This window comes from Xenopus tropicalis, chromosome 2, assembly GCF_000004195.4.
Source record: "Xenopus tropicalis strain Nigerian chromosome 2, UCB_Xtro_10.0, whole genome shotgun sequence".
Taxonomy (NCBI): domain Eukaryota; kingdom Metazoa; phylum Chordata; class Amphibia; order Anura; family Pipidae; genus Xenopus; species Xenopus tropicalis.
The window spans coordinates 1986319-2009062 of record NC_030678.2 but is presented as its reverse complement, the minus strand read 5'-3'; the positions used below and the strand labels follow the sequence as shown (position 1 = coordinate 2009062).

The following is a 22744-nucleotide window of genomic DNA, read 5'->3' as shown; positions in this document are numbered from 1 at the left end:
GTTTATATCATATTAAGTTTCCTATTAAAGAATCTCCCCAAACTGGAATATATATATCAGTAAATATTGCCCTTTTACATCCTTTCCCTTGAGCCGCCATTTAGTGCTGGGCTGTGTGCCCCCTCAGAGATCAGCTGACAGGAAGTGATGCAGCTCTAACTGTAACAGGAAGTAGTGTGGGAGCAAAAGGCAGAACTCTGCCCACTCATTGGCTGATGGGGCCTAGCATGTATGTGTGCCTTGGCTTGTTTGTGTGCACTGTGACTCCTATGATCCCGTTCTTTGAAGCTAAAAGAGATCCATTAACACTTTCAGTGTCAGTTACTGAACCCAAAGTGATTAAAAGTGAATAAATAAAACTTTAATGAATCTGAGAAACCCATAATGGTGCCAGGGTGATGCCAGTGAGGGGGTTGGGGGCACGTGGGTAGAGAGGGGGCGGAGTTTGGTGCCACCACAGACCCAGTGAGTGAGGGGCCGGGGGGGTTGATCCGGAAGCAGAGGAGACACCATTGGGCACAGCGGTTCCTCACACTATGGGATTCTGTACTGAGACCCTCACAGTCTTCTTGTTCCGCTGGGCTCCCACAGTCTCTACTCAGTGCTGAGTGCACTCCCGTGAGTGGGAACTCACACACACACTCGTGGCTTGTGCTCACATTGGGACGTGGTTCTCTGACTTGTTCCCTAGAGTTCCGGGGTCTGAGTTGGGGCCAGAGGGGCCCGGCCGTACGAGAGGAGCCGGGGGTGTCCCTTCTGCAGGATACAGTCACCTGGGGAAGGAAGCGGCACAGAGACGGTTACTGGAACCAGAACTGGGAAGAACCCATTCAACTCTCCAAGTAACCCCCACAGCCCCCACGCCAACCCCCTACCCAACAGCCCCTGGCAGGGCATTTCCCAACCCCCTCACTGCCCTCACCGTGAGGAACCCCCTACCCAACAGCCCCCAGCAGGGCATTCCCCAACCCCCTCACTGCCCTCACCGTGAGAACCCCCCTACCCAACATCCCCCGGCAGGGCATTCCCCAACCCTCACTGCCCTCACCGTGAGGAACCCCCTACCCAACATCCCGGCAGGGCATTCCCCAACCCCCTCACTGCCCTCACCGTGAGGAACCCCTACCCAACATCCCCGCAGGGCATTCCCCAACCCCCTCACTGCCCTCACCGTGAGGAACCCTACCCAACATCCCGGCAGGGCATTCCCCAACCCCCTCACTGCCCTCACCGTGAGGAACGCCCTACCCAAATTCCCCCGGCAGGCATTCCCCAACCCCCTCACTGCCCTCACGTCGGGAACCCCCTACCCAACATCCCCGGCAGGGCATTCCCCACCCCTCACTGCCCTCACCGTGAGGAACCCCCTACCCACACATCCCCGGCAGGGCATTCCCCAACCCCCTCACTGCCCCCCCCCCCATGAGGAACCCCCTACCCAACATCCCCCGGCAGGGAATTCCCAACCCCCTCACTGCCCTCACCGTGAGGACCGCCCTACCCAACAGCCCCCAGCAGGGCATTCCCCAACCCCCTCACTGCCCTCACCGTGAGACCCCCTTACCCATACATCCCCCGGCAGGGCATTCCCAACCCCCTCACTGCCCTCACCGTGAGGAACCCTACCAACATCCCCGGCAGGGCATTCCCCAACCCCCTCACTGCCCTCACCGTGAGGAACCCCCTACCCAACATCCCCGGCAGGGCATTCCCCAACCCCCTCACTGCCCTCACCGTGAGGAACCCCCTACCCAACATCCCAGGCAGGGGCATTCCCAACCCTCATGCCCCCCCCATGAGGAACCCTACCCAACATCCCGGCAGGGGCATTCCCACCCTCCTGCCTCACCGTGAGGAACCCTACCAACTCCCCGGAGGGCATTCCCAACCCTCATGCCTCACCGTGAGGAACCCCTTAACCCAACATCCCCGGCGGGCATTCCCAACCGCCCTCATGCCCTCACGTGAGGAACCCCTACCACATCCCCGGCAGGGCATTCCCAACCCCTCGACTGCCCTCACCGTGAGGACCCTAACCCAACAGCCCCCGAGGGCATCTCCCCAACCCCTCCTGCCCTCCGCGTTGAGGAACCCCCTACCCCATCCCCCGGCAGGCCATTCCCAAACCTCACTGGGCCCTCGCTGTGAGGAACCCCCTACCCAACATCCCGCGCAGAGCATTCCGACCCCGCTCATGCCTCACGTGAGGAACCCCTACCCAACATCCCCGCAGGGCATTCCAACCCTCTGCCCCCCATGAGGAACCCCTACCAACATCCCCGGAGGGCATCCCAACCCCTCAATGCCCTCCCGTGGAACCCCTATAAACCCCCGGCAGGTGCATTCCCCAACCCGCCTCACTGCCCTCCGTGAGGAAACCCCTACCACCAATCCCGGCAGTGGCATTCCAACCCCCTACTGCCCTCACGTGAGGAACCTACAACATCCCGGAGGGCCATTCCAACCCTCAAATGCTCACCGTGAGGACCCTACCAACATCCCCGGCAGGCATTCCACCATCACTGCCCCCACTGAGGAACTGCCCTACCAACATCCCGCGGGGATTCCCAACCCCTCACTGCTCTCGCGTGAGGAACCCCTACCAAACCCCCGGCAGGGCATTCCCCAACCCCTCAACTGCCCTCCACCGGAGGGACCCTACCAACATCCCCCGGCAGGCGAATTCCCAACCCTCATGCCTCACCGTGAGGAAGCCCTTACCCACCATCCCCGGAGGGCATCCCCACCCCTCAATGCCTCACGTGAGGAACCCCTAACTCATACATCCGCAGGCATTCCCAACCCTCACATGCCTCACGTGAGGGAACCCTACAACATCGGCAGGGCCATTCCTCAACCCCTCACTGCCTCACCGTGAGGAACCTACCAACATCCCCCGGAGGGCATTCCAACCCCTCACTGCCCCCCCCCATGAGGAACCCCTACCCAACATCCCGGCAGGGCATTCCCCAACGCCCCTCACTGCCTCAAGTGAGGAACCTACCCAACAGCCCCAGCAGGGCATTCCCCAAACGCCCTCACTGCCCTCACGTGAGGACCCTACCCAACATCCCCCGCAGTGGGCATTCCCAACCCCTCATGCCCTCACGTGAGGAACCCCTACCAACATCCCCGGCAGGGCATTCCCAACCCCTTGCCTCACCGTGAGGAACCCTACCCAACATCCCCGGCAGGGCATTCCCAACCTCACTTGCTCACCGTGAGGAACCCTACCCAACATCCCCGGCAGGGCATTCCCCAACACCTCACTGCCCCCCATGGAACACCTACCCAACATCCCGGCAGGCATTCCGCAACCCCTGCCCTCACGTGAGGACCCCCTACCCAACATCCCCGGCAGGGCATTCCCCAACCCCTCACTGCTCACCTGTGAGGAACCCTTAACACATCCCCCGGCAGGCATTCCCAACCAGCCCTCACTGCCCTCACCGTGAGGAACCCCCTACTGCAACATCCCCCGGCGAGGGCCCCCCAATTTCCCCAACCCCTCACTGCCCTCACCCTGAGGAACCCCTACCCAACACCCACCGGCAGGCATTCCAACCCCTTACTGCCCTCGCCCGGAGAACCCCCTACCACCATCCCCCGGCGGGCATTACCCCAACCCCTCCCTGCCTCACCGTGAGGACCCCCTACGCCAACATCCCCGGCAGGGGCATTCCCCCAAACCCTCACTGCCCTCACCGTGAGGAACCCGCTATCCCAACATCCCCCCGGCAGGAGATCTCCGCCACAACCTTCGTCCCCTCCTGCCCCCCCATGAGGAACCCGACTACCACAACATCCCCGGCAGGGTTCCCCAACCCCTCACTGCCTCCAGCCGTATCGCGGATAGGCACCCCCTATACCCACACCCCGGCAGGGCATTCCCCAACCCCACGCTCACCCACACCGTTTCGCGCCTCGCCTAGGCCCGTGTGGACAGCCCTACGCCACGGCATCCCCCCACGGCAGGGCAATTCCCCCAACCTCACTGGCCCCACGTGAGGAACCCCTACCAACTCCCTCCGGCAGGGCATTCCCCACCCCCTCACTGCCCTCCGTGAGGCCCCTACCTCAACAATCCCCCCGGCAGGGCATTCCCCAACCACCTCACTGCCCCCCCCATGAGGAACCCCTACCCAAACATCCCCCGGCAGGGCATTCCCCCACCCCTCACTGCCTCATCCCGTGAGGAACCTCCCCAACACCCCCGCAGGATTCCCAACCCCCTACTGCCCTCCACCGTGAGGAACCGCCCTACCCAACATCCCGGCATGGGGGGGGGATTCCCAAACCCCTCACTGCCTCACCGTGAGGAACCCCTTAACCACCATCACCGGCAGGGCTATTCCCAACCCCCTCACTGCCCTCACCGTGGAAGGGGGAAAGGAACCCCCCCCCCTACCCAACAATCTCCCGGCAGGGCATTCCCCAACCCCACTGCCCTCACAGTGAGGACCCCCTACCAACATCCCCGGCAGGGCATTCCCCACCCCAACCTCACTGGCCTCACCGTAAGGAACCCCCTACCCCAACAATCCCCCGGCAGGGCCATTCCCAACCCCCTCATGCCTCACCGTGAGGAACCCCCTACCCAACATCCCGGCCAGGGCATTCCCACCCCCTACTGCCCTCACCTGAGAACCCCCTACCCACATCCCCCGGCAGGGCTTCCAACCCCCTCACTGCCCTCACCGTGAGGAACCCCCTACCAACAATCCTGGCAGGAGCATTCCCTCACCCCTTCACTGCCCTCCCCGTGAGGACCCTACCACAACATCCCCGGCAGGGCATTCCCCAACCCGCCTCACTGCCCTCACCATGAGGAACCCCCTACCCAACATCGCCCGGCAAGGGCATTCCCAACCCCTCATGCCCTCCCGTGAGGAAGCCCTACCAACATCCCCGGCAAGGGCATTCCCAACCCCCTCACTGCCTCACCGTGAGGAACCCCTACCCAACATCCCCCGGAGGGCATTCCAACCCCTACTGCCTCACCGTGAGGACCCCTACCCAACATCCCCCGGAGGGCATTCCAACCCCTCACTGCCTCACCGTGAAGGAAACGCCTTCCACCCAACACCCCGGCAGGGCATTCCCCAACCCTCACTGCCCTCACCGTGAGGAACGCCTACCCAACACCCCCGGCAGGGCATTCCCAACGCCCCTCACTGCCCTCCCCCGTGAGGAACCCCCTACCCTTCAGTTCCAGAGTTACAGTGTGAGAGTTACAGTTGCACCTAATACAGGTATGACTGGGCACAGTTGGCCGGTAGGCATTATTAGTGGCACGCTTCCCAAACATTGTCACTGCCCCGTGGGAGCTCAGAACCGCTGTTGGGTTTCTATGGTAAATATAGGGGCGAGTGTGTGGGTGGAGCCAACTCCTCACTTTCATACATCGCCCACAACAGAGCTTTCTTTCCCAGAATCCTCAGTAACGATCCACGGGGAACTATACCAGCAAATACAGTCACAGCAGCACAGACAGGCACTACCTATAGGAGGGGGGATGCAGCCAATGGCTTTCAGAAATACACACCAAGCATTGGAAGCAGCTATCTGATTGGTTGCTGTTGGTTACTGGTTAGTACTTTGCCCCTTTAACTGCATAATGCACTACTGGTGAGTGGGTTACCTGTAAGAGAGCATGCAGTGAAGCTAAATCATCCAATACTGTAAGTACTGGAGGTTCCTGTCTGACCATGGGAAAGAGAGCAGCCCAGGAGCAGGAAGTACAGAGAATCAGAGCTCTGTACCTGGGTAAGTACTGGGGGGAGATTGGATTCACTTACCCAGGGGGAGGTTCCTGTCTGACCATGGGAAAGAGAGCATGCCCAGGAGCAGGAAGTACAGAGAAATCAGAGCTCTGTACCTGGGTAAGTACTGGGGGGAGATTGGATTCACTTACCCAGGGGGGGGTTTCTGCCTGACCATGGAAAGAGAGCAGCCCAGGAGCAGGAAGTACAGAGAATCAGAGCTCTGTACCTGGGTAAGTACTGGGGGGAGATTGATTCACTTACCCAGGGGGGAGGTCCTGCTGACCATGGGGAAAGAGAGCAGCCCAGGAGCAGGAAGTACAGAGAATCAGAGCTCTGCACCTGGGTAAGTACTGGGGGGGGGATTGGATTCACTTACCCAGGGGGAGGTTCCTGTCTGACCATGGGAAAGAGAGCAGCCCAGGAGCAGGAAGTACAGAGAATCAGAGCTCTGTACCTGGGTAAGTACTGGGGGGGGGATTGGATTCACTTACCCAGGGGGAGGTTCCTGCCTGACCTGGGAAAGAGAGCCAGCCCAGGAGCAGGAAGTACAGAGAATCAGAGCTCTGTACCTGGGTAAGTACTGGGGGAGATTGGATTCACTTACCCAGGGGGAGGGTGTTCCTGCCTGACCATGGGGAAAGAGAGCAGCACAGGAGCAGGAAGTACAGAGAATCAGAGCTCTGTACCTGGGTAAGTACTGGGGGGAGATTGGATTCACTTCACCCAGTGGTGGAAGGTTCCTGCCTGACCATCGGGAGAAGAGAGCAGCCCAGGAGCAGGAAGTACAGAAGAATCAGAGCTCTGCACCTGGGTAAGTACTCGGGGGGGGCGGGGGATTGGATTCACTTACCAGGGGAGGTTCCTGTCTGACCATTGGGAAAGAGAGCAGCCCAGGAGCAGGAAGTACAGAGAATCAGAGCTCTGTACCTGGGTAACGTACTGGGGGGAGATTGGATTCACTTACCCAGGGGGAGGGTTCCTGCCTGACCATGGGAAAGAGAGCAGCCCAGGAGCAGGAAGTACAGAGAATCAGAGCTTGTACCTGGGTAAGTACTGGGGGGAGATTGATTCACTTACCCAGGGGGAGGTTCCTGCCTGACCATGGGAAAGAGAGCAGCCCAGGAGCAGGAAGTACAGAGAATCAGAGCTCTGTACCTGGGTAAGTACTGGGGGGAGATTGGATTCACTTACCCAGGGGGGGTTCCTGCCTGACCATGGGAAAGAGAGCAGCCCAGGAGCAGGAAGTACAGAGAATCAGAGCTTTGTACCTGGGTAAGTACTGGGGGAGATTGGATTCACCTTACCCAGGGGGAGGTTCCTGTCTGACCATGGGAAAGCAGAGCAGCCCAGGGAGCAGGAAGTACAGAGAATCAGAAGCTCCTGTACTTGGGTAATACTGGGGGGAGATTGGATTCACTTACCCAGGGGGGGGTTCCTGCCTGACCATGGGAAAGAGAGCAGCCCAGGAGCAGGAAGTACAGAGAATCAGAGCTCTGTACCTGGGGTAAGTACTGGGGGGAGATTGGATTCACTTACCCAGGGGGGGGTTCCTGCCTGACCATGGGAAAGAGAGCAGCCCAAGAGCAGGAAGTACAGAGAATCAGAGCTCTGTACCTGGGTAAGTACTGGGGGGAGAGTGATTATATATGTGTATATATCAGGGGGAGTCTGTACTCACACTCGGATGTTAGAGGAGACACAGTCACACTTGCCATGCTGTGATTGGCAGCCCCACTACAAACCTCTGGCAATTCCCTGTCTCACAACCTACTGACAGCTAATGGGTTAACAGGCTGGGGCAGGCGGGCACATCCTCACACATCCCACAGTGGGCAGGCAAGATGGGTACTTACAGGGAGCTACCATACCAGCTGCCTGGCCCCCTCTCACTTCAAATACTCTCCCTCGCTCACATAATCCATATAGGAACCAGGCAGCTCAGCAAAATCCTCCAGGATTAGACTGGTGGAATCCTCACCCAGAATGCCACTCTCTGGCCGGTGGTCCCTGCTGATTGGTGCTTGCTGAGGTAGGGGCGGCGCCACCTTGGGGGGTGGATCCTGAGGTAGAAGAGAAGGCAGAGGCTCCGGGGCAATTTCCCCAGACGAGTCCGAGCAGGGACCCAGCACATGGTAGAGGCTGGGCAGGCGGATATCAAAGCGGAGGCCAAACTTGGCAAAGAGCTTGTCATTGAGGGCATAGAGTTTCTGGGAAATGTCGAAGCCAAGAAGCACAGAGAAGAGCCGGGAAATGTATTTCTCCTTGGCCAATAGGAGGTAAAGCCTCTTTCTGGGCCAGCTGACAAAAACGCAGTCCGTCTCTGCCGTTAGGGTGACCTGGGGAAGAGAACAGCCCAATGAGGAAACAGGACTTGGCTCCTGTATAAACAATTCTACTCTAGAAATAACCCCCCCATCCCTAGAAATTAGCCTCCTGGAAACCCGCCCCTTGTAAGTACATTCCCCCATTATCTCTCTCGTGCTGCTCTCCTTCCCATGTTCAGCAAAGAGATTGGGACAAACCATTGAGCAGGGTGTTGTATTGACCTCTAATGAATGGTGGAAGCAGCGAGATAGGAGATCAAGCATCTCTGATTGGAGGAAGGCCAATCTTGCTGTCTGACCACGGGTAAGAGAGCAGCACAGGAGGAGTTGGTACAGAGTATCAGAGCTCTTTACAAGGATAAGTACTGGGGTAAATTACCTAGGGGTGGTTCCTACCTGAATATAGAAAGGAGAAAAGCCTACCTGGAATGATCCTTCCTCAGAGGGGCGCAGGGATTCCCACTCAGGGGAGTCTAGGAATTGGTATGGGAAGATATAATGCAGGAACTGCCCTTCCAGACTCACCTTCACCCTGTGGAAAGAGACAGCGCTATTAATTTGATAAGCAAGCGGCATGTTCAGGGGGGGCGTCACTGCGGATACAATATATCAGTTTATAAGCAAGCGGCATGTTCAGGGGGGGGTCACCGCGGATTCAATATATCAGTTTATAAGCAAGCGGCATGTTCAGGGGGGGCGTCACCGCGGATTCAATATATCAGTTTATAAGCAAGCGGCATGTTCAGGGGGGGCGTCACCGCGGATACAATATATCAGTTTATAAGCAAGCGGCATGTTCAGGGGGGGCTTCACCGCGGATTCAATACATCAGTTTATAAGCAAGCGGCATGTTCAGGGGGGGGCGTCACCACGAATTCAATATATCAGTTTATAAGCAAGCGGCATGTTCAGGGGGGGCATCACCGCGGATTCAATATATCAGTTTATAAGCAAGCGGCATGTTCAGGGGGGACGTCACTGCGGATACAATATATCACTTTATAAGCAAGCGGCATGTTCAGGGGGGACGTCACCGCGTATACAATATATCAGTTTATAATCAAGCGGCATGTTCAGGGGGGCGTCACCGCGGATACAATATATCAGTTTATAAGCAAGCGGCATGTTCAGGGGGGACGTCACCGCGGATACAATATATCACTTTATAAGCAAGCGGCATGTTCAGGGGGGACGTCACTGCGGATACAATATATCAGTTTATAAGCAAGCGGCATGTTCAGGGGGGGCGTCACTGCGGATACAATATATCAGTTTATAAGCAAGCGGCATGTTCAGGGGGGGCGTCACTGCGGATACAATATATCAGTTTATAAGCAAGCGGCATGTTCAGGGGGGCGTCACTGCGGATACAATTATCAGTTTATAAGCAAGCGGCATGTTCAGGGGGGGGCGTCACTGCGGATACAATATATCAGTTTATAAGCAAGCGGCATGTTCAGGGGGGGCGTCACCGCAGATACAATATATCAGTTAATAAGCAAGCAGTATGTTCAGGGGGGGGCGTCACTGCGGATACAATATATCAGTTTATAAGCAAGCGGCATGTTCAGGGGGGGGCGTCACTGCGTATACAATATATCAGTTTATAAGCAAGCGGCATGTTCAGGGGGGGCGTCACTGCGTATACATATATCAGTTTATAAGCAAGCGGCATGTTCAGGGGGGGGCGTCACCGCGGATACAATATATCAGTTTATAAGCAAGCGGCATGTTCAGGGGGGGGCGTCACCGCGGATACAATATATCAGTTTATAAGCAAGCGGCATGTTCAGGGGGGACGTCACTGCGGATACAATATATCAGTTTATAAGCAAGCGGCATGTTCAGGGGGGGCGTCACCGCGGATTCAATATATCAGTTTATAAGCAAGCGGCATGTTCAGGGGGGGGCGTCACCGTGGATTCAATATATCAGTTTATAAGCAAGCGGCATGTTCAGGGGGGACGTCACCGCGTATACAATATATCAGTTTATAAGCAAGCGGCATGTTCAGGGGGGCGTCACCGGCGGATACAATATATCAGTTTATAAGCAAGCGCATGTTCAGGGGGGGCGTCACTGCGGATACAATATATCAGTTTATAAGCAAGCGGCATGTTCAGGGGGGGCGTCACTGCGGATACAATATATCAGTTTATAAGCAAGCGGCATGTTCAGGGGGGGGCGTCACTGCGGATACAATATATCAGTTTATAAGCAAGCGGCATGTTCAGGGGGGCGTCACTGCGGATACAATTTATCAGTTTATAAGCAAGCGGCATGTTCAGGGGGGGGCGTCACTGCGGATACAATATATCAGTTTATAAGCAAGCGGCATGTTCAGGGGGGGCGTCACCGCAGATACAATATATCAGTTAATAAGCAAGCAGTATGTTCAGGGGGGGGCGTCACTGCGGATACAATATATCAGTTTATAAGCAAGCGGCATGTTCAGGGGGGGGCGTCACTGCGTATACAATATATCAGTTTATAAGCAAGCGGCATGTTCAGGGGGGGCGTCACTGCGTATACAATATATCAGTTTATAAGCAAGCGGCATGTTCAGGGGGGGGCGTCACCGCGGATACAATATATCAGTTTATAAGCAAGCGGCATGTTCAGGGGGGGGGCGTCACCGCGGATACAATATATCAGTTTATAAGCAAGCGGCATGTTCAGGGGGGACGTCACTGCGGATACAATATATCAGTTTATAAGCAAGCGGCATGTTCAGGGGGGCGTCACCGCGGATTCAATATATCAGTTTATAAGCAAGCGGCATGTTCAGGGGGGGGCGTCACCGTGGATTCAATATATCAGTTTATAAGCAAGCGGCATGTTCAGGGGGGACGTCACCGCGTATACAATATATCAGTTTATAAGCAAGCGGCATGTTCAGGGGGGCGTCACCGCGGATACAATATATCAGTTTATAAGCAAGCGGCATGTTCAGGGGGGCGTCACCGCGGATACAATATATCAGTTTATAAGCAAGCGGCATGTTCAGGGGGGACATCACTGTGGATACAATATATCAGTTTATAAGCAAGTGGCATGTTCAGGGGGGACATCACTGTGGATACAATATATCAGTTTATAAGCAAGCGGCATGTTCAGGGGGGCGTCACCGCGGATTCAATATATCAGTTTATAAGCAAGCGGCATGTTCAGGGGGGGGGCGTCCCCGCGGATTCAATATATCAGTTTATAAGCAAGCGGCATGTTCAGGGGGGGCGTCACCGCAGATTCAATATATCAGTTTATAAGCAAGCGGCATGTTCAGGGGGGGGTCACCGCGGATTCAATATATCAGTTTATAAGCAAGCGGCATGTTCAGGGGGGCATCACCGCGGATTCAATATATCAGTTTTTAAGCAAGCGGCATGTTCGGGGGGGGTCACCGCGGATTCAATATATCAGTTTATAAGCAAGCGGCATGTTCAGGGGGGGGCGTCACCGCGGATTCAATATATCAGTTTATAAGCAAGCGGCATGTTCAGACTTAGCCCATGGGGCTCAAAGCTGCTTCACTTATGTTACAGTCAAAATACCCAGAACTTTCCCTGTGCTTATCTCTAGTACATCCGCTTGTTCTCATGGGAAGGTTTATCTCTAGAACCTCTGCTTGTTCTCATGGGAAGCTTTATCTCTAGAACCTCCGCTTGTTCTCATGGGAAGGTTTATCTCTAGAACCTCTGCTTGTTCTCATGGGAAGCTTATTCTCTAGAACCTCCGCTTGTTCTCATGGGAAGGTTTATCTCTAGAACCTCTGCTTGTTCTCAAGAAAAGGCTTAGCCCTAGAACCTCTCATTGTGTTTATGGGAAGGCATATCCCTATAACCTGTCATTTGCTCATGGAAAGGCTTAGCCTTATAACATCCCACTGTGTTTATGGGGAGACTTAGTCCTAGAACCTCTGCTTGTTCTTATTAAAAGACTTAGCCGTAGAACATCTCCTTGTGCTTAAGGGAAGGCTTAGCCCTTGGACCTCTCATTGTGCTCATGAGATGGCTCATGAGTAGGCTTAGCCATATAACATCCCCTTATGCTCTAGAAGAGGTTCTAAATCTCTAGAACTTCAACTTGTGCTCATGGGAAGGGGTAGCCCTAGAACCTCTCCTTGTGCTCATGAAAAGGCCTATGCCTATGTGAAGATTTATCCCTAGAACTTTCTCTTGTGCCTATGGAAAGGCTTAGTCCTAGAACTTCTCCTTCTGTTCATGGTAAGGCTTAGTCCTAGAACTTCTCCTTCTGTTCATGGAAAGGCTTAGTCCTAGAACTTCTCCTTCTGTTCATGGTAAGGCTTAGCCCTAGACCCTATTTCTGTGTTCATGGGAATGGTTTAGCCCAAAAACATCCCCTGTGCTCATGGGAAGACGTAGCCCTAGAGCCACTCATTGTGCTCATTGGAAGGCTTACATCTACCACATCACCTTGTGCTCATGAAAAGGTTTATCTATAAATACTCTCTGTGCTCATGGAATGGCTTAGACCTAGAACATCCCCTTGTGCTCATGGGAAGCTGTAACCCTAGAGCCTTTCCTTGTGCTCATGGGAAGGTGGGAAATCTTAGCCTTAGAACATCCCCTTGTGCTCATGGAAAGACTTAGCCCTAGAGCCTCTCATTGTGCTCATTGGAAGGATGACACCTAGAACATCCTTGTGGTCATGGAAAGGCTTAGCTATAGAACATCTGCTTGTGCTCATGGAATGTCTTAGCCCTAGAACAGGTATCCCCAACCTTTTATACCCGTGAGCACCATAGAACCTCCCCTTGTGCTTATTAAAAGACTTAGTTCAATAACCTCTCCTTGTGCTCATAAGAAGGTCTATCCATAGAACCTCTCCTTGTGCTCATAAGAAGGTCTATCCATAGAACCTCTCCTTGTGCTCATAAGAAGGTCTATCCATAGAACCTCTCCTTGTGCTCATAAGAAGCCTATCCATAGAACCTCTCCTTGTGCTCATAAGAAGCCTATCCATAGAACCTCTCCTTGTGCTCATAAGAAGGTCTATCCATAGAACCTCTCCTTGTGCTCATAAGAAGCCTATCCATAGAACCTCTCCTTGTGCTCATAAGAAGCCTATCCATAGAACCTCTCCTTGTGCTCATAAGAAGGTCTATCCATAGAACCTCTCCTTGTGCTCATAAGAAGGTCTATCCATAGAACCTCTCCTTGTGCTCATAAGAAGGTCTATCCATAGAACCTCTCCTTGTGCTCATAAGAAGCCTATCCATAGAACCTCTCCTTGTGCTCATAAGAAGGCCTATCCATAGAACCTCTCCTTTTGCTCCTAAGAAGGCCTATCCATAGAAACTCTCCTTGTGCTCCTAAGAAGGCCTATCCATAGAACCTCTACTTGTGCTCATAAGAAGGCCTATCCATAGAACCTCTCCTTGTGCTCATAAGAAGGCCTATCCATAGAACCTCTCCTTGTGCTCCTAAGAAGGCCTATCCATAGAACCTCCCCTTGTGCTCATAAGAAGGCCTATCCATAGAACCTCTCCTTGTGCTCATAAGAAGGACTATCCATAGAACCTCTCCTTGTGCTCATAAGAAGGCCTATCCATAGAACCTCTCCTTGTGCTCATAAGAAGGCCTATCCATAGAACCTCTACTTGTGCTCAGAAGAAGGCCTATCCATAGAACCTCTCTTTGTGCTCATAAGAAGGCCTATCCATAGAACCTCTCCTTGTGCTCAGAAGAAGGCCTATCCCTAGAATCTCTCCTTATGCTCATGGGAAAAATTCTATAACTTCCCTCATCTAGCTCATGGTAAGGTTTAGCCCTAGAGCCAAGGCTAAATGGGATATGACCAACCAAATCACACCATATGTTGCCAACTTCAGCCCTGTGTTTCCTAAGTTTTGAAACACATTTCTTGTCCTCAGGAGAAAAAAAACATCTCTTGTACCTTGAGGCAAGCACCCCTAGGCTCTATCCGGACAATCTGATCTTCAAATGGACAAATAAAACCCACTACAGAAGATGATCACCTACCTCCCAGAGAGTAGCAGAGACAGGCGCTCAATAGGGGTCTTCCCCTCCAGGGCATAGCTTTGATCTGCGCTCAAGTAGTGGACCTCCATCCCACTGCAGTGGGCAATCTCCTTGAAGACTTCCAGCGGCACCTGTAGGGGTTGGTAGAGTGTGCGGTACAGGGTGTCGTAGTGCTCCCCGTAAGACTCCTTCCGCAGTTGGTACAAAAGGTGGGAAATCTGAGCCAAACACATGATCAGCAGCAGCAGATTCCAAACAAATATATCCACCCCGCAGGCTGAGAGCCAGCCCCACAGGGCAAAGCACAGAAAGCCAGCGCCCATCAGCGCGAAAATATAGATGCAGCCATAGATACCACTGCCCCCCATGAAGGCAAGAATGAGAAGCAAATTCCCCAGGTGGTAAATAGCCCCCTCCACAAAGTGCTTCCAGCCATCGCACTCGGGGTACGTGTACAGGATCTGCTCCAGAACCGTCCTGTTTCCCGACATTCTCTCTGTGTCCTGTGAGACAGCCTCCAAAACCTATGGGAGAGAGAAAGGGTCCAGCAGGAGTCCTGCTTGCTAAGAACATTCTATATACTTGCAGTTGTACTCGAGCTCTCATACATCTTCTAAGCTATCAGACTGGGGGGTCCCCATTATGACCTATCTAATCAGAGTTTAACGGCCAGGGGTTCAGGGTTCCATGGGAGGAGACTAAAGCAGGAGAAGTTCTAGGTACTCAGGGTTCCAGGGGAAGAGACTATAGCAGGGAAGGCACCAGGTACTCAGGGTTCCAGGGGAAGAGACTATAGCAGGGAAGGCACCAGGTACTCAGGGTTCCAGGGGAAGAGACTATAGCAGGGAAGGCACCAGGCACTCAGGGTTCCAGGAGAGGAGACTTTACCAGGGAAGGCACCAGGTACTCAGGGTTCCAGGGGAGGAGACTATAGCAGTGGATGTGCCAGGAACTCAGGGTTCCAGGGGAGGAAACTATACCAGAGGAAGCACCAGGTACTCAAGGTTCCAGGGAGGAGACTATACCAGAGGAAGCGCCAGGTACTCAAGGTTCCAGGGGAGGAGACTATACCAAGGAAGGCACCAGATACTCAGGGTTCCAGGGGAGGAGAATATACCAGGGAAGGCACCAGGTACTCAAGGTTCCAGGGGAGGAGACTATACCAGGGAAGGCACCAGGTACTCAAGGTTCCAGGGGAGGAGACTTTACCAGGGAAGACCCCAAGTACTCAAGGTTCCAGGGGAGGAGACTATACCAGGGAAGACCCCAGGTACTCAAGGTTCCAGGGGAGGAGACTATAGCAGGGGAAGCGCCAGGTACTCAAGGTTCCAGGGGAGGAGACTATAGCAGGGGAAGCGCCAGGTACTCAGGGTTCCAGGGGAGGAGACTATAGCAGTGGAAGTGCCAGGCACTCAGGGTTCCAGGGGGGGAGACTATAGCAGGGGAAGCGCCAGGTACTCAAGGTTCCAGGAGAGGAGACTATAGCAGGGGAAGCACCAGGTTCTCAAGGTTCCAGGGGGGGAGACTATAGCAGGGGAAGCGCCAGGTACTCAAGGTTCCAGGGGAGGAGACTATAGCAGGGGAAGCGCCAGGTACTCAAGGTTCCAGGGGAGGAGACTATAGCAGGGGAAGCGCCAGGTACTCAGGGTTCCAGGGGAGGAGACTATAGCAGTGGAAGTGCCAGGCACTCAGGGTTCCAGGGGAGGAGACTATAGCAGGGGAAGCGCCAGGTACTCAAGGTTCCAGGAGAGGAGACTATAGCAGGGGAAGCACCAGGTTCTCAAGGTTCCAGGGGGGGAGACTATAGCAGGGGAAGCGCCAGGTACTCAAGGTTCCAGGGGAGGAGACTATAGCAGGAGAAGCGCCAGGTACTCAAGGTTCCAGGGGAGGAGACTATAGCAGGGGAAGCGCCAGGTACTCAAGGTTCCAGGGGAGGAGACTATAGCAGGGGAAGCGCCAGGTACTCAAGGTTCCAGGGGAGGAGACTATAGCAGGGGAAGCGCCAGGTACTCAAGGTTCCAGGGGAGGAGACTATAGCAGGAGAAGCGCCAGGTACTCAAGGTTCCAGGGGAGGAGACTATAGCAGGGGAAGCGCCAGGTACTCAGGGTTCCAGGGGAGGAGACTATAGCAGGGGAAGCGCCAGGCACTCAGGGTTCCAGGGGTGGAGACTATAGCAGGGGAAGCGCCAGGCACTCAGGGTTCCAGGGGAGGAGACTATAGCAGGGGAAGCGCCAGGTACTCAGGGTTCCAGGGGAGGAGACTATAGCAGGGGAAGTGCCAGGTACTCAAGGTTCCAGGGGAGGAGACTTTAGCAGGGGAAGCGCCAGGTACTCAGGGTTCCAGGGGAGGAGACTATAGCAGGGGAAGCGCCAGGTACTCAGGGTTCCAGGGGAGGAGACTATAGCAGGGGAAGTGCCAGGTACTCAAGGTTCCAGGGGAGGAGACTTTAGCAGGGGAAGCGCCAGGTACTCAGGGTTCCAGGGGAGGAGACTATAGCAGGGGAAGCGCCAGGTACTCAAGGTTCCAGGGGAGGAGACTATAGCAGTGGAAGCGCCAGGTACTCAGGGTTCCAGGGGAGGAGACTTTAGCAGGGGAAGCGCCAGGTACTCAGGGTTCCAGGGGAGGAGACTATAGCAGGGGAAGCGCCAGGTACTCAAGGTTCCAGGGGAGGAGACTTTAGCAGGGGAAGCGCCAGGTACTCAGGGTTCCAGGGGAGGAGACTATAGCAGGGGAAGCGCCAGGTACTCAAGGTTCCAGGGGAGGAGACTTTAGCAGGGGAAGCGCCAGGTACTCAGGGTTCCAGGGGAGGAGACTATAGCAGGGGAAGCGCCAGGTACTCAGGGTTCCAGGGGAGGAGACTTTAGCAGGGGAAGCGCCAGGTACTCAGGGTTCCAGGGGAGGAGACTATAGCAGTGGAAGCGCCAGGTACTCAGGGTTCCAGGGGAGGAGACTATAGCAGGGGAAGTGCCAGGTACTCAAGGTTCCAGGGGAGGAGACTATAGCAGGGGAAGCGCCAGGTACTTGGGGTTCCAGGGATGGGCAGAGAAGGTACTCAAGGTTCCAGGGGAGAAGACTATAGCAGGGAAGGCACCAGGTACTCAGGGTTCCAGGGGAGGAGACTATAGCAGGGAAGGCACCAGGTACTCAGGGTTCCAGGGGAGGAGACTATAGCAGGGAAGGCACCAGGTACTCAGGGTTCCAGGGGAGAAGACTATAGCAGGGAAGGCACCAGGTACTCAGGGTTCCAGGGGAGGAGACTATAGCAGGGAAGGCACCAGGTACTCAGAGTTCCAGGGGAGGAGACTATAGCAGGGAAGGCACCAGGTACTCAGGGTTCCAGGGGAGGAGACTATAGCAGGGAAGGCACCAGGTACTCAGGGTTCCAGGGGAGGAGACTATAGCAGGGAAGGCACCAGGTACTCAGGGTTCCAGGGGAGGAGACTATAGCAGGGAAGGCACCAGGTACTTAAGGTTCTGGGGGGGAGACTTTACCAGGGAAGGCACCAGGTACTCAAGGTTCCAGGGGAGGACACTATGGTAGCAAAAGTGCCAGACATTTTTTTTCCAAACCCCAACTTTTACCTTACCTCCTACTTAGGCTCCGTTTGCCCCCTCAGCGTCAGTCCAGCCTTAGCTCCTGCAGGATGAGTTTGCCCCCAACACTACCCAGTGGGATGCCCCAGCTAGTGCATTGGGAATGGGCAGAGAAGTTGAAGGTCCAAGTGCTCTCCAAGCTCTAACAACACTGCTGGGGAACAAGGAGAGTGCCCTCTGGTCTCTGCCGCCCCGGCTGTAGCTGCTGGTCCCCTTGTACCTTCCTCAGTCTGGTCAGTTCTTACACCTCCCTCTGTTCCCTGACATCTTCCCCAGCTTCTCTCCAACCACACAGATCCCTGCGATGGTGTCTCATTAACCCTGCCCGTGCCACTCTGGCGAGAAGCTCTCCCTTCCCCGGCTGGAGCAACACTACACCAGCGAGGGGCAAGGATGGAATGTGGATCTCTTAGCGACAGCTTGAAGTGGGACTCCAGCTGGATATCCATGTTTGGGCTTGAAATCCAAGGAGGGAGGCAGAGACAGAGCAGGCACCAGTCACAGCCCAGACACAAGTCAGATAACACGGGCAGGGGGGGCAATACTGGCACAATAGCACTCGCTGGCAGATAAGAACAGGGCAGGGGTGCAATAGTAACTTGTGCCCTACGCTGGCAGGGTGGGCTTGTTTGCCCTGATTACTGGACACAGCTCTGTGTGTAATTGGGTGCTGGAATAAACTGTGCCAATTTGATCTATTGGCCCTGGTGCCATGCCCACATTACAGCTGGGCACTGTGCCTGTATTTAATGCCTCTTTCCTGGAATCATGTTGGATCACTGCAACATTCAGGGCAAAAAGAGTTTACTGGTTGGCACAGAGCCCTTGGCATAGGGGGACCTTTATCCTTAAGGGCACCATGGTGCTTATATAAAAGTCCAATGGATTCTGGACAAGCAATGCCACTTGTGCTGGGGGTTCCTATAATAATGTACAACCATAACGTTCATAGATAAAATACTTAGATTGTAAGCTCACTGGGGCAGGGACTGATGGGAATGGGATAGGGACCTTAGATTGTAAGCTCACTGGGGCAGGGACTGATGGGAATGGGATAGGGACCTTAGATTGTAAGCTCACTGGGGCAGGGACTGATGGGATAGGGACCTTAGATTGTAAGTTCACTGGGGCAGGGGCTGATGGGAATGGGATAGGGACCTTAGATTGTAAGCTCACTGGGGCAGGGGCTGATGGGAATGGGATAGGGACCTTAGATTGTAAGCTCACTGGGGCAGGGGCTGATGGGAATGGGATAGGGACCTTAGATTGTAAGCTCACTGGGGCAGGGGCTGATGGGAATGGGATAGGGACCTTAGATTGTAAGCTCACTGGGGCAGGGACTGATGGGAATGGGATAGGGACCTTAGAGTGTAAGCTCACTGGGGCAGGGACTGATGGGAATGGGATAGGGACCTTAGAGTGTAAGCTCACTGGGGCAGGGACTGATGGGAATGGGATAGGGACCTTAGAGTGTAAGCTCACTGGGTCAGGGACTGATGGGAATGTGATAGGGACCTTAGATTGTAAGCTCACTGGGGCAGGGGCTGATGGGAATGGGATAGGGACCTTAGATTGTAAGCTCACTGGGGCAGGGACTGATGGGAATGGGATAGGGCCCTTAGATTGTAAGCTCACTGGGGCAGGGACTGATGGGAATGTGATAGGGACCTTAGATTGTAAGCTCACTGGGGCAGGGGCTGATGGGAATGGGATAGGGACCTTAGATTGTAAGCTCACTGGGGCAGGGACTGATGGGAATGGGATAGGGCCCTTAGATTGTAAGCTCACTGGGGCAGGGACTGATGGGAATGTGATAGGGACCTTAGACTGTAAGCTCACTTAGATTGTAAGCTCTAAGGGGCAGGGACCTCCTTCCTACTGTGTCTCATACAACATGGCACTTATTGCCTGTGCATTTTTATATATTTATTATATCACTTGCCCTCCCTGTGTGTAATTTAGTATTCTGTAAGACTGTACAGCGCTGCGTCCCCTTGTGGTGCTTTATAAATAAAGTTATACATACAATTGTGCCCCCCTTTCCTGTCTCTCGACCCACTGACCCCTTGGCATTCTTGGTGCTGCTTAAATTGGAGCAGAGCGGCACAATAACCATTGGGGCAAATCTCCTTTATTTTGGGGTTTATGAGCACAGCAGTGAGACATTATTACTGGCCGCTGAGGGTGCTGGGAGTTGTAGTACCCTGACACCAGTGAGTGTGTAAGTGCCCCACAGCCGTGCCCTGGGAATACCAGTCACATTACCAGCTCATATCTGCCTGACAGCTGGAATGCCGAGGGGGGGCTACAGGGCCCTATATCTACTGCTGGGTCTACTTGGAGCCAAAGTGGTTTACAAATTCCTGAATTACAACAGTGTCAGTGGCCAGCAATAGAGTAGCCCTGAGATTGGGGCAACCCTTGGGGGGGTACAGGGTCGGGTTAGTGCAGGGAGGTGCTGAACTCACCAAATGTGCCAATTAAGTGCTCCCTGCCCCAAATATACCACTAAGCAGCTTGGGGCTAATGGCTCACTGGGCAACAAGCTGCCTATGGGGGGCCATTAACAGATTGCTTGGGAGCCCACTTTGGCTTTCCCACCTTTGTATTTTGAAGTCCCAAACTGTTGTATTTGAATACAAGAGAAGCCATGGAACGGGGGCAGTCTGTGGGGGCAGTCTGTGGGGGCAGTCTGTGGGGGCAGTCTGTGGGGGCAGACTGTGGGGGCAGACTGTGGGGGCAGTCTGTGGGGGCAGACTGTGGGTAGGAGGCGCATAATGTGGTCCAACAGGGGCATTTGCATTCAGTAATGGGGCCAGACGCAGGCTGCTAGTAACCCCACAGGACCCTGAAACCAAGTGGGTTTCCCAGTTTGCCCTTCCAGTATCCGGGAAAGTGGGCAGAACCCAGGGAATATCAGACCAGGCTGCAGCTATGGGCAAGTAAGCCCCAACATAAGGCAACCATTGGGCCAATGCCTTGCAAGCAATCTGGGCAAATCCACTGCTAATGCCAGGGCAAGTCAGTGGGAGAGGGGGCAGTGCTTGTCAGCACCCGAGGATTCCTATGGGCGCCGGCAGCAAGTCTCTGGCCTGTGGGAAAGGGGTAGCAGTGCCCATAGTGCCATGTATGGGGGGCACTCACTCAACATTAGCAAAATGCACTCTCCTGCCCACTACCCTTACCCCTTGGCATTGCCCACTTGGCCCAGCATACAGGGCAGGACTCACACAGTGCATCCCAGCAGGTTATGAGATTTGGGATAAATCTTGTGGTACATGAGTTCCCCCCCCCGGGGCAGGCAGCTCCCCCGCCCCCACTAACTGCACTGAGAATCCATTTGTCTGTAATGGTGTTTTTCTCTGTGGATCGGTGCCCGCTGCTAATGGATAAGGGTAACCGCTGGCACTCTGGGCTACACTGGCACTCCCCACATTATACACAGTCCTCCATCAGGAACCCACAAGAACTTACTCACCCCCCCCCCCCGGCCCAACAGGGCTGCCTCTAGGGGCCACTTGCTTGGTGGGGTGAGCAGAACCAAAAACATAAGCTGCCAATCCTGCTAGAGATCCCCAGTAAGAGACTGCTACTCTGAGACAGTTTGCAGTTGGTCTTCATCTTTTACTATATACATTTTTTGTTTTGTAGTTATTTCACTCTTTGTACAGCAGCTCTCTGGTTGCTAGGGTCCAGTTTAATCTAGCAACCAGGCAGTGAAATGGAGAGGCCTAAATAGAAAGATAGGTAATAAAAAGTAACAATAATAAAATTGTAGTGCTACCGTTTTTTGGCTGCCGGGGTCAGTGACCCCCATAAGAAAGTTGGGAAGAGTCAGAAGAAGACAACAAATAATTCAAAAACTATAGGGAAAAAAAAACGAAGACCAACTAAAACTTTGCTAGGAATAGGCCATTCAATAATTTACTAAAAGCTAACCTGAAGGAGCCATTAATAATACATATATCAGCTGCTTTGTTATGTAGGAAGAGTCAGGAAGGAATTGCAAGCTCTTGTAGCCAATGACCCCTAACCTCATGTCTCGGCCACAATATTGTACATTGTATCAGCCCCGACCCCTGCAGCATTATTAACAGACCATTAATAATAGCGCCCCCCATTGGCAGCCAATACAGACACAATCAGATGTCTGCCTTCTAACAGGTGAGCAGTAAATACTCCTTGCTGATTGGTTGCTAGGGGTTACTAGACTCTAACTTGAACCCTCAAGTTATTTAATGCGCAACAAATAACATTTGGATCAGTCATTATCACCTCCCTATAGGATTATTACGCTCCCCAGCTCTGCTTATTATGTTGTTGGACCCCCAGGCTGTAACACCCACTTGCCCCCAGGTGGTGAATTAGAGAGGAACCACAAACAGAACAACATCTCCCCCCGACAGCCCTAGGGATGGAACAGTCGGAAAGCCGAGCCCAGGGCAGTAGGGGCACTTACCTGCGGCGAGGGGTACAATAAGCTGCAAGCGGCGGCAGGGCTAGGGACGGACACATTGGGGCCCATGGCACAGCTCTCACCCATCTCTCTAACGAGTAACGAGGCGCTTGCATCACAATAGCTGGGCAGGCAGACGCGGCTTCATTTACACTCACTGATAAATTATGCACCAGGTCCTCTGAGACTCGCTGGCAGCTGAGCCAGGTAGGGCCGGGAGCGCAGGTAGGGCCCAGGCACGGAAATGGTTAAAGGGTGGGAGAGGCTCTAACAGGGAGGAGGGGGGCGGATTCAACGGGCAATTTGCAAGGGGTCTTCTTTTTATTTTATGGTTTTTCAGTTATTTAGCATTTTGTTCAGCAGCTCTCTAATTTGGTATTTCAGCAGCTATCTGGTTGCTAGGGTGCAATTTATCCTAGCAACCAGGCAGTGGCTTAAACAAGAGTTGGTAATATGAATAGAAGAGGGCCTACATAGAAAGATTAGTAGTAAAAAATTAAAGAAACTGGAGTCTCACAGAGCAATAGGGTTTGGTGGCCGGGGTCAGTGACCCCCATTTGAAAGCTGCAAAAAGTTAGAAGAGGGGGGCACAAGAAGCAAAA

General features: G+C 54.0%; 1 protein-coding gene across 2 annotated transcripts; it reads right to left on the bottom strand.

Annotated features, from left to right (window-relative positions):
• Positions 1-339: 339 nt before the first annotated feature.
• On the bottom strand, positions 340-18099 carry popdc2 (popeye domain containing 2). 2 transcript variants are annotated; one of them, XM_031896422.1, is made up of 5 exons: positions 17680-18099; positions 14092-14615; positions 8513-8621; positions 7619-8101; positions 340-773 (listed from the first exon to the last, which is right to left on the bottom strand). In XM_031896422.1, exons 2-4 carry the CDS (start codon positions 14580-14582, stop codon positions 7652-7654), a joined length of 1050 nt encoding a protein of 349 aa, XP_031752282.1. In that variant the 5' UTR covers positions 14583-14615; positions 17680-18099; the 3' UTR covers positions 340-773; positions 7619-7651. The 2 variants fall into 2 exon arrangements, with proteins under 2 accessions (XP_031752282.1, XP_031752283.1); XM_031896423.1 differs by having other exon boundaries at positions 7744-8101; positions 17680-18098.
• Between the last annotated feature and the right edge of the window lie 4645 nt (positions 18100-22744).

What these genes read in the sequence shown, in the direction of transcription:
- popdc2 (XM_031896422.1), bottom strand. Translation starts at nt 14,582, where the DNA reads ATGTCGGGAAACAGGACGGTTCTGGAGCAGATCCTGTACACGTACCCC. An exon ending in TCTCTGCTACTCTCTGGGAG is followed by an intron (nt 8,622 to 14,091) that starts GTAGGTGATCAT and finishes CTCTTTCCACAG; the next exon opens with GGTGAAGGTGAGTCTGGAAG. An exon ending in CTGAGGAAGGATCATTCCAG is followed by an intron (nt 8,102 to 8,512) that starts GTAGGCTTTTCT and finishes TCTCTTCCCCAG; the next exon opens with GTCACCCTAACGGCAGAGAC.